At 47.1% G+C, this 16,931-nt stretch overlaps 1 protein-coding gene across 1 annotated transcript; it reads right to left on the bottom strand.

Annotated features, from left to right (window-relative positions):
• Positions 1 to 6,229: 6,229 nt before the first annotated feature.
• Positions 6,230 to 15,617, bottom strand: PSCA (prostate stem cell antigen). Its single transcript, XM_081205307.1, has 4 exons — positions 15,477 to 15,617; positions 12,350 to 12,479; positions 8,028 to 8,135; positions 6,230 to 6,524 (listed from the first exon to the last, which is right to left on the bottom strand). The coding sequence occupies exons 2-4, from the start codon at positions 12,399 to 12,401 to the stop codon at positions 6,310 to 6,312; spliced, it is 375 nt and encodes a 124-aa protein (XP_081061433.1). The 5' UTR covers positions 12,402 to 12,479; positions 15,477 to 15,617; the 3' UTR covers positions 6,230 to 6,309.
• Between the last annotated feature and the right edge of the window lie 1,314 nt (positions 15,618 to 16,931).

Raw genomic sequence — 16,931 nt, 5'->3', positions numbered from 1 at the left:
GACCGTTGGGCCAACACTTGGGCTTGTCCACTCAATGCAGCGATATTTCTGTGATATCTCTATGTGAACTTGGAAAGGGACTTAACCAGTGCTATTTTTCTAGAAAAAGAGGTGCAAAAACTCTCTATGAATGCCTCTCTTCTTCACTTACAATGCCAATGGTGCCTACCTTGACAGGTGCCAGAACTGCGTTCTGGTGAGTTCCGGCTGGGGGAAAACAAAGCTCTGGACTTAATGTTCCCTCTGGGGGTATTAATGTTTGCATTCATGAGTGCTTTGGTTTCGTAACGAAAGGGCAGGGCTCTCTTTTCACCAGGCGTTCGTAAAACAGCTCTCGGTTTCTGCCAGGGAGAATTATGCAGAACAATAGAACCTTCTTCCTCTTGTTTGGGTGACGAGGCAGGGGCCACGATACAGTCCCTGGGGCAGGGTGTTGCAGGCCGGCTGGTGTTTTTCCAAGCCGCCCAAGCAGAATGTCGCCTCTCCCTCTGCATCGCCACCCATGAACGCCTGCAGCCCTCTGCACTTGCGTAAGACCGTCCGCTGAGACTCTGCACCAGGCGGCAAAGTCACTGGACCCTGGAGTCTTGATCCAGGGTGTCTGCGTGACTAATCAAGAGCCATGGGGAAATGTTAAAGGGTAACAAGCCGTACGAAATAATATCTTGCTTTGACAGGTGAGATAAATTTAGCTGCAATGAAGAAAGGCTGCCTTATGCAAGGTCAGAGTATTTGTCTCTCATACAATCACAGGGCTGGAAAGGACCCCGGTAATCATCTAGTCCAGCCCCTTGCAGTGCAGGATCAGTATCGACTACCGCAGCCAACACTTTGAAGCCAAAATCCGGGACGCCATCTTCCTGGGTGCCATCTTCCCGTTTTTTATCACCAGAACATGGCGGCCATTTGGGTTGCTGTGATCTCGCACTGTGGTTCCCCTCCCAAGTTTTTTTTTTTGGGGGGGCACAATGCCCAAGAACACACATTTTGGGGAACCACATGAGATTAGGTAAAGGGTAAAGGGACCCCTGACTGTTAGGTCCAGTCTCGAATGACTCTGGGGTTGCGGCGCTCATCTCGCTTTATTGGCCGAGGGAGCCGGCGTATAGCTCCCAGGTCATGGGGCCAGCATGACTAAGCCGCTTCTGGCGAACCAGAGCAGTGCACAGAAACGCCATTTACCTTCCCACTGGAGTGGTACCTGTTTATCTACGTGCACTTTGTGCTTTCGAACTGCTAGGTTGGCAGGAGCAGGGACCAAGCAACGGGAGCTCATCCGGTTGTGGGGATTCAAACCGCTGACCTTCTGATCGGCAAGCCCTAGGCTCAGTGGTTTAGACCACAGCGCCACCCACATTCTTTTTTGGGGCACCACATGAGATTGCAGCCCCCCAAAAGCTTTCCTCGGGGAGGAATTGCGCCACGAAATCATGCAAGATCGTGGGAAGCAAAATGGCAGCCGTTCTCTTGTGGGGAAATATGGGGTGTCTTAGGCAAAGATCGCAAGACGACCTGGCTGGTAGCCAGATTCTGCGCCCAGATTTGTAGGCACAGATCATCCTCTAGAATAAAATAGCTGACTAGGGAAATGCTGAAGTCGCCCTTTGGGGTGCCTCAGGGTCAATTTTCATGGTAGCCCAAATCTCAGTTGTGCTGGTGTATGTATATATCTCAATTTTAACTCATGAGCTATTGCTGCAATCTGCTCTGATTGTATATATTATTGTTATTAAAAACTGTTTTTATTGTGTTATGTGAGCTGGTCTTTGACCATAATAAATTATCTATCTATGGGATGTCCTGGTTTTCCTGGGGAACTTGGGGACTTTGCAGTGATAGAACACCTGTTTTGTAGGCAGAAGATCACAAGCTGCATCTCCAGCAGGAATCCCAGTGGGAAGGTCTCACCAGCTACCAGTCACGGTGGCTATTCTCTGCCTCCATGGTTGGAGGCTGGAACACGTCTGAATCCCAGTTGCAGGAAGTCAAAGGAGGAGAAAGTGGCTCTTCCACTCAGGACCTGCTTGAGGGTTGTGTATTACAGAGCCAGTGTGGTGTAGTGGTTAAGAGCGGTGGACTTGTAATCTGGTGAACCGGGTTCGCGTCTCCGCTCCTCCACATGCAGCTGCTGGGTGACTTTGGGCCAGTCACACTTCTCTGAAATCTCTCAGCCTCACTCACCTCACAGAGTGTTTGTTGTGGGGAAGGAAGGGAAAGGAGAATGTTAGCCGCTTTGAGACTCCTTAAAGGTAAAGGGACCCCTGACCATTAGGTCCAGTCGTGACCAACTCTGGGGTTGCGGTGCTCATCTCGCTTTACTGGCCGAGGGAGCCAGCGTACAGCTTCCGGGTCATGTGGCCAGCATGACTAAGCCGCTTCTGGTGACACCAGAGCAGTGCACGGAAACACCGTTTACCTTCCTGCCAGAGCGGTACCTATTTATCTACTTGCACTTTCACGTGCTTTCGAACTGATAGGTTGGCAGGAGCTGGGACCGAGCAACGGGAGCTCACCCCGTCGTGGGGATTCGAACTACCAACCTTCTGACTGGCAAGTCCTAAGCTCTGTGGTTTAACCCACAGCGCCATCTGCGTCCACAAATAACCCAGAGATGCATTTTAAATAAAAGGACACATTCTACTCATGTAAAAACACGCTGATTCCTGGACCGTCCACGGGCCGCATTTAGAAGGTGATTGGGCCGGATCTGGCCCCCGGGCCTTAGTTTGCCTACCCATGTGTAAGACCCTTGGCTGACAGGTCACCCCTACTACTTTTAATCTCTGCTGCGTAAGAAATTCCTCTTATTCATTCTTCACATGCCTGTGTGATTTTATCCTTTTGTTGCTTGCATTAAGCTGTGTGCACGTATCTTTCAACAGCCATAAAGCTTGTGTCAACCATGACCTCCTTTGTTCCGACTGCATTGTACACCCGGCAAGAGACACACTTCTAAGAACCAGTAAAAAAGGGATGTTTTGTGGAGCTTCCAGATCAAACTCTGGAACCCAGTTCAAGGATCCTAACATTAAATTCCTGCAATAGGAAGGTTGCTGACCCAGTGCCCTCAAGAAGAACATCTTGGTCTTCTGGAACACACTCCCCCAATTCACCCACCTTTGCAGCTATTTATGATCACAGGCCAAATGGTTTTATGGCTGCTAGATGGCCATCCTTTCAAAGGTCAATCGCTTGATGACAGCTGATGGTTCATCAGTGGGAGTTAATGGTAGGAGACAGTCTCCAGATAGCCAGGAATGTCTCTCTAACTATTAGTCTCATCACATTGTGTTCAGTGCTGAGAACTTCCAGCTAGGGCAGGGGTCAGCAAACCTTTTCAGCAGGGGGCTGGTCCACTGTCCCTCAGACCTTGCGGGGGGGGGCAGACTATATTTTGGGGAAAAATAAATGAATTCTTATGCCCAGAGATGCATTTTAAATAAAAGCACACATTCTACTCATGTAAAAACATGCTGATTCCTGGACCGTCCGCGGGCCGCATTTAGAAGGTGATTGGGCCGGATCCAGCCCCTGGGTCTTAGTTTGCCTACCTATGAGTTTGGGAAAAGGTAGTGAAATTGCTCAAAGCAAACTTTTGAATTTATAGGAACACTGTGAAAGTTTTGGGAGCAGTGAGTCAGTTGAAGGGTGTGTATCTTTTTTGATACGTCGGCCCTCCTCGAGGAAAAATTACGTTGAAGGAAAATAGTCACGACTTCCAGCGTGTAGAGATCCTTCAAAATCTTATTCTTTATTACTTTTTTAAACAAAGGTTTTCTACGCCACTCATAAAGGTAGTATGCTTTTGGGTAGTTTGCAACTTAGAATACAAATGCAAAGAAGGAGGAAACACAACACAGGAACAACCGTAATGTCTAAGCAGGGAGTCAAGCCTGATAATATGAAAACAGCTTAATTTCTTCTTATTCCTTATCTAGGGTGGCCTGTTTGTTTCGGGTAGAGGTTGCCAAAAGGGTGCAAGGAAGCCCACCATTCTGTGGGGATAGCAGTTAATCTGTCAATTTCGCTTTCTCCCGCTTTCTCATTTTCCCAATCTTAAACCCAACTGTACCAATAATTCCTCATGGAAATTCACAAGCCTTTTTAGTGTGACTTTCACGTGTTTGCAGAACAGTTTTCACAGCCTTGCAATTTTTTAAGTTATTTTCATCAACAGATTCATTTGCATCGACATCTCACCCTATTACATTAATCCCAGTATAACATTGCTGAGCTAGACACCTACGTTGCAAAATCCAGCAAAGTGCTCCCTTTGAAGGCGGGCTGTATTTCAGCTCCTATATTGTTCCAAAAAGGGCAAATTACGTATGTTTGCCTTGAAATCCAGAATGAATTGAATTCGTCTCCCATCCCTAATCACACCTCCTTTTTTATTTTCCTCCTTCCCTCCCTGCCTTGCCCGTTTCCTTCCCAGACTCCCCGCTGCCTAAAACCCTCAACCCCATCACCACCGTTGTGAAATATTGATTCCCAATTTTCCCTTTCCATCCCATTCTGGGAATTCCCCATGGGACTTAGGAGTCCTGAACCTCTGCTAGCAGCCACAATAGCTGTTGCTCTGCCTCCATAGACATAGCAATGCATTCCAACACCAGTTGAGTGTTGATCTTATGTTCAGATCTTGCTTCTGGGATTCCCAATAGAGGCATCTGGTTGGTCACTGTGAGAACAAGATGGTGGACTAAATGGACCACTGGCCTGATGTTCTTAATTCTCATCCTTCATGAAGGGGCATTTCCGTGAGGAATCCCAGAGCTTACAGGGTTAATAGCTCAAGGGAAATGACGTCCTGTTCCCCCGATTGTCGCTCTCACCTGGCTGACTTATTGTTTTGCTGCTGTCCATTAAAGCTTCGCAGAATAGAAGAAGCTGTGTACGAGAGTTTTACAGTCATACCTCGGGTTGAATATGCTTCAGGTTAAGCGTTTTCGGATTGCGCTCCGCGGCGACCCGGAAGTAACGGAATGCGTTACTTCCGAGTTTTGCTGCTCGCGCATGCGCTCAACATGACGTCACGCGCATGCGCGGAAGCGGCAAATCGCGAGCCGCGCACGCGGGTTGCGTTTGCTTCAGGATGTGAACGGGGCTCCGGAACGGATCCCGCTCGCATCCAGAGGTACCACTGTACTGCCGTGCTGATAAATCCTTACACACAGACACATGGCTGCTGAAGAAACTCTGCTATAGCCGGGAGAAGCGGAACGACTCAGCACCGCGCAGTGAAAGCGCGCTGGGCGCCATTGCATTTCCTGAAGAGGATGGATCCGACACTCAAAACAGACAAGTCAGTTCCCAGTTTCACTCAACAATTTCAACATCTAACTTCCTGCAGTATGAAGCGGCAGAGATCACGCACGAATGAGTTTACTACCCTAATCCTATTGGGAAATTTGCTAGAGGGGAGCGGATTCTGAATATTTTAGAGCTTAGAGCCGCAACATCTAGGTATGTTGATTTGCTTCCTAGGCTGTTGGGAGTTTTTTTAGAAGACGTTTTAAAAATCCAGCTTTTGACAGAGCTCTGTCGCTGGACCACATGCTCACTCACAAGGTGAGCAGAAGGTAAGATCATCTCTGCCCAAGTGAAAGGTTCTCAAATACTCCTGTCTGTCAACATCACTCAGAAGTTGCATTTAACTTGATTGCACAACCCCTAGCTTTTGAGCCTGCAGAGGGTTGGGGACAGCCCTGCTTGTTATAGAAAACTGGGACATCATCAGCCAAAATCGATTTAAATATAGTATGATCACCATCTTCAAAAATCTATGGGGCGGTCACAGGGAAGACGCAGCAAGCTTGTTTTCTGCTGCTCTGGAGTGTAGGACTCAAACAAATGGATTCAAATTGCAATTAAAGGAGATTTTCAACTAAATACAAGGAATAACTTTCTGACAGAGCTGTCTGACGGTGGAATGGATCTCAGGAGGTGATGGACTTTCCTTCGTTGGAGGTTTCCAAACAGAGGGGTTCTTTAGCTGTAATTCCTGCATTGAAGAGGGTTGAATTAGATGACCCTCCAACTCTACAATTCTATTTTCTAATACTTTGCTAGGACACCTGAAGTATCGTCAAGTTGGCCAGCATCTACGCCCTACACCGGAATGGGGTTTGGGTGTGCCCAGCAACTCCCATAATCCCTAATATGTCACTCTAGAAAGACATCCATGTTTGCAGCAGCAGAGACCCGTCAGTGCCGTTCAACAGATCTATAAGGTTTCAAATGTCACTTTAGTGGGAAAGAATCTAGATTTGGTTTCTCTTCTGTACAGCTACACAGGCAGCCCTCTCCTCAGAGCCTGCTTCTGAGAAGGATGCAGGCAAGGCTGGCGGAAAGGGCCAAGGCCACTTGGACGTAACCCATCTTGAAGTCAGAGGCTCCGTTGACGTTGCAGAGGTCGGTGGAACAGCAGGAGACATTCCTTCTTCCCACCTTGAAGTCGCTGAAGTAAGGCTCACAGGACGCGGTACATTCTTTCGAGATGACGTTGAAAAGGCCCACGACACCTGGGAAGAAGAAGATCGGGAGCAACAGCAGCAAGAATATTATTGGCACAAAAATGGAAGCAAGAAGAATTACCGACGAAAGAAGAATGGCAAATGAAATTAATGCACGGTGCAGAATTAGATAAATTAAGAGGAAGGATTCGAAACCTGCGGGATCAGAGATTCATAGGTGTTATGTACTGAGTTGAAAAGGATTCAGAATGCAGCAGTCTGATTGGTCCTAGAACAATAGGATTCAGAATGCAGCAGCCTGATTGGTCCTAGAACAATAGGATTCAGAATGCAGCAGTCTGATTGGCCTTAGAACAATGCAGCAGTCTGATTGGTCCGCAGGAGCCACCCAATCCAGCTCCAGATGGAAGTGAATCCGCAACATGATTGGCCTACAGGAGAATCCCGGAATTGGCCAATCACGTGGGGCCCATTGTGTAAATAATGTATATGAAGCAGATATTTTGGGGGAACTTTCATTCCTCCTCACAACTATGAGCTGAATAAAGAGCATGAAATCCACTCTCGACTCTGAGTATATTTCAATAGAGGACTGGAGTAAATACTTGAACTATTTGAAAAGCAGTTGTGATAAACAGATTACGCTAGTAGGACTGCAAGAAGTTCTGTAAGGAGGACTTTGTGAAATATTGCAAGGAAGACTTTGAAGAGAATGATTAGTTAAGGAGAATTTAAAGTGATAGAGAAATTAAGAAATGCAGAACAAGTGATAAAGAATGGAAAATCTTCAGAGGTTGTTGATGGAAGTCTAAAATACTGTATAAGATAAGAAGTTATGTTAACTGGTTGTTGGAATTTATATGTTAAAAAATTAATAAAAATAATAATAATAAAAATAATAATAAATCCTGTTCTCACCAAACAGTGGGAAACCTGCAAGCATAGGGTTGCCATAGTCCAAAAAGTAAAAAAAAGGACACCCTGAAATCACCCGATATTTTTTTTTAGGAAATCCCAAAAATGTTGAACTTTTTTTTAATACATTTTTTTAAACATATCATTTCCAACAGTTATTTAAGCCAGCGTACAGCTTCCAGGTCATGTGGCCAGCATGACTAAGCTGCTTCTGTCGAACCAGAGCAGCACACGGAAATGCTGTTTACCTTCCTGCCGGAGCGGTACCTGTTTATCTACTTGCACTCTGACATGCTTTCGAACTGCTAGGTTGGCAGGAGCTGGGACCGAGCAACAGGAGCTCACCCCGTTGCGGGGATTCGAACCACTGACCTTCTGATCGGCAAGTCCTAGGCTCAGTGGTTTAGACCCCAGCGCCACCCGTGTCTATATATATATATATTTGCGAAAATAAGAATAGCGAAAATCAAAGGACACAGAGAAAGAATTGCCTTGTCGCTTTTGTATTAAAAAAGGGGGCATAAAGGTTTATTTTGAAAGCAGGATTTTTTAACAGCTTGGTTCCGATATTTGAGGAATTGGGGAAGTTATAACAAACCCAACAGAAGAAGAAGGGCACCTAAGAAATGGTCTTACCAATGACATCTGTTTTGCATACTTGTCCAATTCCATCACAGTTTTGCTGTCCTTTGCAGTTATTGTTGTTGACCTGGGTGTTGCAGGTGTAGCACTTCAGTGAACCAGCTATAAGAGAGGGAAATGGTTTAATGGGGGTGGTGGGGAGGAACAAAGTGAAGAAGCTACACTTTGGAAATTCCTGCCTATTAATAGCAAAAAAAGCCCCCTGTGTTGCAATAAGAACCTTGAATCTTGAATTTTATTATTTCAGTCACAGACCAGTTCCAGCCCACATATAATATCAAGGAAGTCTTCAAACACGATAGAGATACATTTGAATTTGCAATCAGGTATAACAGGGACAATACAGATATAGCAACAGTCAAAAAATGTATAAATTAAAACTTAGTCACTAACATATAACCTAAAATTATCATTTAAAATCTTAATCATTATGATAGCGCAGCTTGTTCCCTAAGTTTTATGGCAATCACACAGAATTTGGCTACCCTTAACGTGATCTCAGGATCCTTGTCCTCTACCAGGGATTTTAGACACTGAAGTTTGGATTCATTTGGAGATTTTTGCATGAGAGACAGTTTCTACCTCCATCAAGCTGCAGGGGCAGACTCGTTCCGCGTATGGTTTACCCTCAAATCTGCCCTGCAATAAGGCAGATGGCAGCAAGTTGAATCTAGCGAGGGTAAATGACCGTCTGTATTTAGGTATTTGTAATTTTGACAAGAACCAATCACAACAATACAAACACAACACGTAGCCTAATAGTTAGTTGAGAATATATAATTGAATAATGATATCATTCAAGTTATAGGAATAAGCCAATCAGAGTTCATATGCACAATATAACAGAGTGGTAGCGAGGACCGCCAAGCTGTGTACTCAAAACAGATGTCTAAGGACAATCTCACAATAGTCTTTCGAAAGCTTCCTAAATCTCTCAAGAGTCTTTCAACAGTTTCAGCGGAAGACGTCTCAAAAGCCTCAAAAGGACAGTGTCTCCGGAATGATACTACTGTTTCGTAATAGTCTCTGTCAGCTAATATTTTTCAACAGAATATGTAAGTAAGATTCATGCTAGGGATCTGTGCTCACTAATAATACCAGGCAAGTGCCTTCACTGTACTCTTTTTGAAACCTGTTAAAAACTTTTTTTGTTTAGGCAAGTCCAGTGCTTAAAAAAAAGGAAAAAGTTTAGGGGTACTCTCCTTTTCCAACTCATATTGAAAATTTAATGAGGCCAAAGTTAGATTCACAAAATGTTTAGGGGTATGCGTACCCTGTGTTCCTCCCAGAAAAAGAAAGCACTGGGCAAGTCTACCAGAGGTTTAGGAAACTGGTGCAAGTTTTAAGCTGTTTCCCCCTCTATTGTTATGTTCACTTTTCAAAAGTCTTCAATTACTGTTGTCAATTTTTCTTAATGATTGTTTTATCCCGCTTTTTTTGTAAACTGTTTTAAGGTTACGGGCCATCAAAATCAGACTGCTGTCAGTTTCCATATCTAATATGTTGGAGAGAGTTCAAGAACAATCTTACATCCTCCCTGGAACCTTAGTATTTATTAATTGATACATAGCCTATCAGTGTTCCCAGTGCTTTGCGTGAGTACAAGAGGATAGGAGCGTCCCTTGACAATCTTATAATCAAAAAATAAACCAGGGGAAATGACACAGTTAAGGGGAAGCAGGGGTAAACCAGTCAACAAGTTCTTTGGCTCGGCTCCTGTGTGTTAGGGCACTGGACGCCTCTGCCAAAATACGCACATTTCACAATGCAATTTTAAGCTTAGCACACATAGGTTTTCAAACCAATTCCCCCCAATAGAATGAATGTCTGAATATCGCTTCCCTCTATACTATGTTTGCACTAGATCGTTGTCATGCTGTAATGACAGTCTGAGCCACCAGGAGGGGCAAGAGGCGCAAGGCCTGAGCTGAGACTTAGAAGCAGGCTCTTGCAAGGATATACCTCAGAGCTTGAATGGGTCACCTCGGGAGGAAGAAGAGGTGCGGCCGTGAGCAGCTAGAAGGGGGGCTCTCCTCCCTCTCTTTCTGCTGGTGCTGAGGAAGGCGTGTGTGTGTGTGTGTGCGTGTGCGTGTGCGTGTGTGTGTGTGTGTGTGTGTGTGTGTGAAAGAGAGAGAGAGAGAGAGAGAGAGAGAGAGAGAGAGAGAGAGAGAGAGACTGCAGACATCATTGTCCTTTGGGGAAAACTCTGGGTGGGAGAGAGGGTGGCCAGGGGGTGAGGCTGCAGAAGATATCAGAACCCTTTGTGGGTTCAGAAGTTGAGGAGAAGAGATACAATTGTCATTTTTGAGGGGAGCTGTTGGTGAGAAATAGGGAGGCCTGGGGTGGGGAGATATTGTGGCACTCAGAGCAAGCAGGATAGCCCAATCCTCCCTCCCAAATTCCTGTATATATCCATTTTTATGCACACCTTGCCCTAGTCTGGTTTTTTTTAAAAACGTATCGTTTGGCTGGAAAACTGCATTTCTCCAGATTTTGAAGGACGGCTCTATTCCCATCCACAGATTGTTTCAGAAACTGCAAATTAGTTAGGTTCTCCTTTCAACGTGAACCGGATTGAATTCTTACCCCATCTCTGGTGCCAAGTATCTAACACAGTAATTTCAAACGACAGTATCTGGCATGCCAAATATAAAAAACCGTAACATGCTAAATTCCATTGCACGCCAGCGATAAAACTCTGGCAAATATTGACATTTGAGGCATTTGTAAAATTCCCGTCTCGAAGGTTTGATTAAGAGTCAAAGTTTCAGAGAATGCTTGGGGAATCTTAACAGGAAATAACCCTAATAAGGGCTGTGGGAGCAAACTCGTTTAAGTTATGTTTTGGAGGTCTTTAACTTCCAAGTGCCAGAGACCAGAGTTTCAATCCTTACTTGGGCATTGTGAAACTCACTGGGTGACCTTGGGTTCCAGTCCGTGTCTCCCAACCCAAATCACCTCACAGAGTTGCTGTTGGAATTAAATAGGGAGGTTGAGAACAATTTTTGCCACTTTGATCTCCTTGGAGGGAAAAAAAGGGGGTATAAATGCAATGCAATCAATCGATCAATTGATCAATCCATTTATTTATTGCACTTATATCCCACCTTTTCCTCCAAGGAGTTAGAGGTGGTGTACATAGTTCTACCGCAGTGTTTCCCAACCTTTTTTGGGCAAAGGCACACTTGTTTGATGAAAAAAATCTCGAGGCACACCACCATTACAGCCCCGTGACGTCAGCGCGCAGCGTCACGCTGGGAGGGACGCACGAAAGTGTAAGTTTCAATTTTTTCCCCTCCCCCTTGCCGGGGAACCTCCAAGCTTTGGGGGTGGGGGGGAGGAGGCAGCAAAGTGAGGCAGGAAGGAGAGCGCGGCTTGGCTGGGTGAGCTTTGGCAGGGGCAGGGAATGAGAGCCGCGAGGCGGGCGCTGCGGACGGAGACGCTGCCCGCCGAGCTCGCAGGCAGCCAGGCAGGCAGACGACGAGAGCCCCGCGCTGGGCGGCCTCTCCTCGCCGCCACCGCCCCGCCTCTTGCCGCCCGACTCGCCCGCCTCCCTCCAGGCAACATCTCGTGGCACACCAGGCAACATCTCGCGGCACACTAGTGTGCCGCGGAACAGTGGTTGGGAAACACTGTTCTACCGCTCCTTATTTAATCTCCACAACAACCCTGTGAGGTAGGTTAGGCAGAGAGGCAGTGACCAGCCCAAGGTCACCCACTGAGCTTCATAGCAGAGTGAGGATTCGAACCCTGGTCTCCCAGGTGAGAGCTGGACCATAAAGAAGACTGGTCACCGAAGAATGGATGCTTTTGAATTCTGGTGCTGGAGGAGACTCTTGAGAGTCCCATGGACTGCAAGAAGATAAAACCTCTCCATTCTGAAGGAAATCAGCCCTGAGTGCTCACTGGAAGGACAGATCCTGAAGCTGAGGCTCCAAGACTTTGGACACCTCATGAAAAGAGAAGACTCCCTGGAAAAGCTGCTGATGTTGGGAAGAAGAAGAAGGGGACGACAGAGGACGAGATGGTTGGACAGTGTTTTCAAAGTTACCAGCATGAGTTTGACCAAACTGTGGGAGGCAGTGGAAGACAGGAGTGCCTGGCGTGCTCTGGTCCAGGGGGTCACGAAGAGTCGGACACGACTAAACGACTAAACAACAACTCCCAGGTCTTAGTCTAACGCTTTAACCACTCCACTCCACTCCACTGGCTCTGGTTGGCTTCTGAAGGACGAATTAAGGTTTTGACAGCTCACAGAGCTGAGTTTCCTAGAAGAAATACGCTCAGAATGAAGAAAAACCACCTGAAAGACTTACTTGGCTGCATGAAGAAGCTTCCAGCCACCACGAAGATCAGAAGGGCCTTCATCGCTGGTGGATGTCTTCGTCACGCGGGGAATGGAACATCCTCACGTCTTGGGGCTGCTTTATATACTCTGAAAAGTAACTGTTGGCCCACATGAGACTGGGAGGGTCATGTCCAGCTTCTGGCAGGACCAATGGGGCTTCTTCTCACCAGGAATGTGAGGCATCACCAACCCTCCTCTCTAAACAGGAGTTCCCCTGCCTGCCCTTGCGGTGCCCTTAGGCAACTCAGAGCACAGCAGTGGAACTAAGCAGATGAAGAATGAGGTGGGCATAGGGTGCGGTGGCTATTTTTTTGGGCAAATGGTCCCTTCCCTCCTTGATCAGGGCGGGTGAGATTTCTCCTGCTCACATGTCTAAGCTATGACACTCGCTTTATCCACCCAGACCTGCATACCTTGGTCTGTTGGCTTTCATAGATGCCAATTATGAGCCGCCGAATTCAATCTGGGCTTAGGGTTGGAGGATGCCTGAGGGCATCTAAGTCAGAACAGGTTAAGCTTTATCTATACCTGAAAGCTATTTCCACACCTTAAGACACCTTAAAGCAATGCAAAGTCCACAGGCCTTGCTGCTAACATGCTGCCATCAGGAGTTGGTATCCAAAGGAGACGGAGGAAGAACTGGTTGGACTCAAGAGGAAGATTGCATACAGTCATAGGACGGTAGAGCTGAAAGGGGCTCCAGGGGTCATCTAGTCCAACCCCCTGCAATGCCCAGCTGAAGACTCCCTGCCACAAACCATGTGGAATCACGGCATGTTTGCCACGACACCACACACACTGAAAAAGCCACAGGATTTGAGCCAGGGGTCAGCTGCTGCAGAATGGCCGTTTCAGACTTTCTTTTTCTCCTTTAAAGAAATAAAGTTTATAGTAGGGGTACCTTGGTTGTCTAATGTCTCGGAAGCCAAACGTTTCGGTTTTCGAATGCTGAAAACCTGGAAGTAAATGCTTCTGTTTTCCAACGTGCCCCGGAAGTCGAACGGCTGAAGTCCCCCCCACCAATTTCTCCACTGAATTTGCGGACCGCCTTTTGTGCCTCTGTTTTTGAACGTTTCAGAAAGGTCTTCTGGAATGGATTAGGTTCGAAAACTGAGGTACCACTGTACTTGAGGAAAGGAGCAACTGTGGAGATATTTAATGGAGGGGCTTGGCAAAACTTTATGATGAAGTTGCTTTTCCCCCGATCTGGTGGAACGCTCTGCCACAAGAGACTAGGGCCCTGCGGGACTTGACATCTTTCCCGAGCTTGTGGGGCTGGCCCATGTCTGCCCAGCGCGAGGGGCGCTCTGCATCAGGGCGCCCCGCCCGGGGCAGGCTGCTATCCGTAGCGTGGGGAGCCCCGCGGGGAACTCCTGCAAGGTTCCCCACGCTGCGGATGTCTGCCCAGCGCGGGGGGGGGGGCGCTCTGCTTCAGGGCACCCCTCGCGCTGGGCAGCAGGCTGCTATCCGCAGCATGGGGAGACTTGCGGGGAACTCCTGCAGGGCTCCCCACGCTGCGGATGTCTTCCTGAAGCCTGCCTAGGCTGCGGATGTCTTCCTGAAGCCTGGAGAGTGAGAGGGGTCGGTGCGCACCGACCCCTCTCGCTCTCCAAGCTTCAGCAAGAGCCTGCATTCGCCCCATAGGACGCACCCAGATTTCCCCTTCATTTTTGGAGGGGAAAAAGTGCGTCCTATAAGGCGAAAAATACGGTAATTGCTCTGTTACTCTAGCATTGACAGTGCAATTCTATGCAGGTCTACTCACATTTCCGAGCACAATTCAAAGTGTTGGTGCTGACCTTTAAAGCCCTAAATGGCCTCAGTCCAGTATACCTGAAGGAGCGTCTCCACCCCCATTGTTCTTCCTGGACACTGAGGTCCACCACCGAGGGCCTTCTGGCGGCTCCCTCCCTGCAAAGCTACAGGGAACAAGGCAGAGGGCCTTTCTCGGTGGTGGCACCCACCCTGAGGAATGCCCTCCCACCAGATGTCAAATAGATAAACAACTATCTGACTTTTAGAAGACATCTGAAGGCGGACCTGTTTAGGGAAGTTTTTCATGTTTGATTGTGCTTTTAATATTCTGTTGGGAGCCGCCCAGCTGGGCAGGGTACAAATAAATTATTATTATTATTATTATTATTATTATTATTATTATTATTATTATTATTATTATTAATACCATAGAACTGAATGAATGTTGCAAATTTGTCGAGCAAATTATGTGAAATGAGTGAAATTATGTGCATTCGCTCAATTTGTATGTGTTACGGAGATCCGTTTTTTTTCCCTTACTGCCAAATTTGGGTCTCCCTTGGTGAAGGATTTTGACGACGTTCTATGCTCATAGCTGTAAACACCACTTTGGCTTTTGAGAACACAGAGTCCATATTTATGCAATGCAAACAATAATACAGTGGTACCTCGGGTTACATACGCTTCAGGTTACAGACTCCGCTAACCCAGAAATAGTGCTTCAGGTTAAGAACTTTGCTTCAGGATGAGAACAGAAATCGTGCTCTGGCGGCGCGGCGGCAACAGGAGGCCCCATTAGCTAAAGTGGTGCTTCAGGTTAAAAACAGTTTCAGGTTAAGAACGGACCTCTGGAACGAATTAAGTACTTAACCTGAGGTACCACTGTAGAGGCAGTAATAGTCCTTCTGTTGCAGCTGCTCTTGTGTGTGGCAGACCTGTGTGGATGAGCTATCATCACCAACAGCATCAATTCCCATAGTCTATTTCAAATTTCATTATGTTTTGCAACACAGCCCTGTAAATTTGGCAACGTTGCGCCCATTTTACAGATGGAAGGCCGAGCCTCGTGTGGTAAGATCTGAACCGGGGGCTTCCTGAACTCACACCCAGACCTGGAGGTTGCTGCAGCTGCCTGTAACTCAGAACAGCAATGCAGAGATTACAGGAAAGCAAGTTTTACAATACTGCCCCTTATACTATCCTCCTTTAGTGAGCCAGAGAAGGTTTGTTTTTTTGGCCCTGATCCTTGAACTGGAGAGACAAGGGATTCAACCACAGACCATCCACATGGAGAAGCAGGGACTCTACCACTGAACTACGGCCGAATCCAGCCAACTTACTGGGCACACATTGGGTGGCTTGTCTGTCTTGCAAAGGAGGGTCCTTCTTGGGCTTTGAGTCCTATTGGTTCAGCAGCCTGCTAGGATTTGACATCAGCGCTGGGTGAAGTGTCATAAATACTTGCTATCTGTATCATCAGGCAGCCAGGGCACAGGTGCTGCCCGGTTAGCCTGGTCCACTTTTCACTGTGTGCAAAAGTGTGAATCTATGACAACATCGACACTGAGTCACCCCCAATTCCATAGTTCTTTGTTTGGCCCACTATTAAATTTCTCTGCTTTTCTCAAAAAAGAAAAGAAATAAGGAATTAAGCAGCAGAGCAGCATTCAAAATGAGATATGTATTCCTGTCTCTGTGGAGAAGTTTCACTGCTTCAGGTAAAGTCACTTCTGCCTTAGGAGGAGGTGGGGTTGTGCGCTTCACGGCCCCTCCATGCGCACGGTGGGTGGAGGCCAGCCCCGCGCGATTGGGGGAATTCCTGGCCGCATCACCCCCTGGTCGGCCAATCAGCTGGCTCTGGGGGCGTGGCCTGCCCTATTTAAAGCAGGACGCGGCCGGGGATCTCCCTCTTTTGCTGCCTCCAGCTGTTCCTGTTTTCTCCACCCTCCCACCCTATAAGGTTTTCGTTCCTTGACCTTGCCATGGACCTCAGTCGGTTACCGTTGAGGGACCTGCTAGGAATTTTCCCACTTGGCAAATTGGCACCAGCCACGGTTTTTGCCTACCTCATAGCAAATCATTACAACTTTCTTGGTATTGGCGGGTAGGCATTGGTATCATTCTGTAGATGGAAGAGGTAGTCCGTTAAAGGATTCTGAGGGGCGTGGCCCTGTCCGAAGCCTAAGGAGGTGAGGGCCTAAGGCACGCCCCCTAGCGGTGACCCCGGGGGAGTTCCTAGTTGATGTGCATCAGCAGGACTCCCCCTACTGGTGGTTAACCCTTTCAGGACTTCAAGCGGATAGGCTGGAGTCGGATATAGTCGGTTAGGACCAATGCCTAAGCCAATACTGCTCATCACTTGTAACCAATAAAGTTGTGGCCTTTTTTCGCCCATTAACCTTAATAATTTTGTCATGTGTCATTATTTCCACCTGGGGGTGTCGGGAACTCACCACACAAAAGATGGGGTGGGAGCTATATCTATTTTCTTTACTTAATCTGTTGGAGGTCCTGTTCGTTTGTGTTATGTACTGAAGTTCTCACCCTGGGCCAGCAGGGGGATACTGTAGATAGTTATGCAAATAAGGGATCGAAAGTGACGTTCAGTGATTGTATAGTTTTAGAAATTTGTTACAGTTACGTTGTACTGGAGCTCTATATAAGCAGGCTGACTGAACCCTTCAGTTCAGTTCTGTTCTGGCCTGTGAATAAACAAGAGCTGTTTGAAGAATCGCTGTGTCGTCTGATATGTTCACCCACAACTTAACAGTTTGACTAGGCTATTTGGATAAATT

Source organism: Podarcis bocagei (genome assembly GCF_964188305.1).
Source record: "Podarcis bocagei genome assembly, chromosome: 8".
In the NCBI taxonomy this organism is placed as follows: Eukaryota; Metazoa; Chordata; class Lepidosauria; order Squamata; family Lacertidae; genus Podarcis; species Podarcis bocagei.
This window is presented reverse-complemented; position numbering and strand designations above follow the sequence as displayed.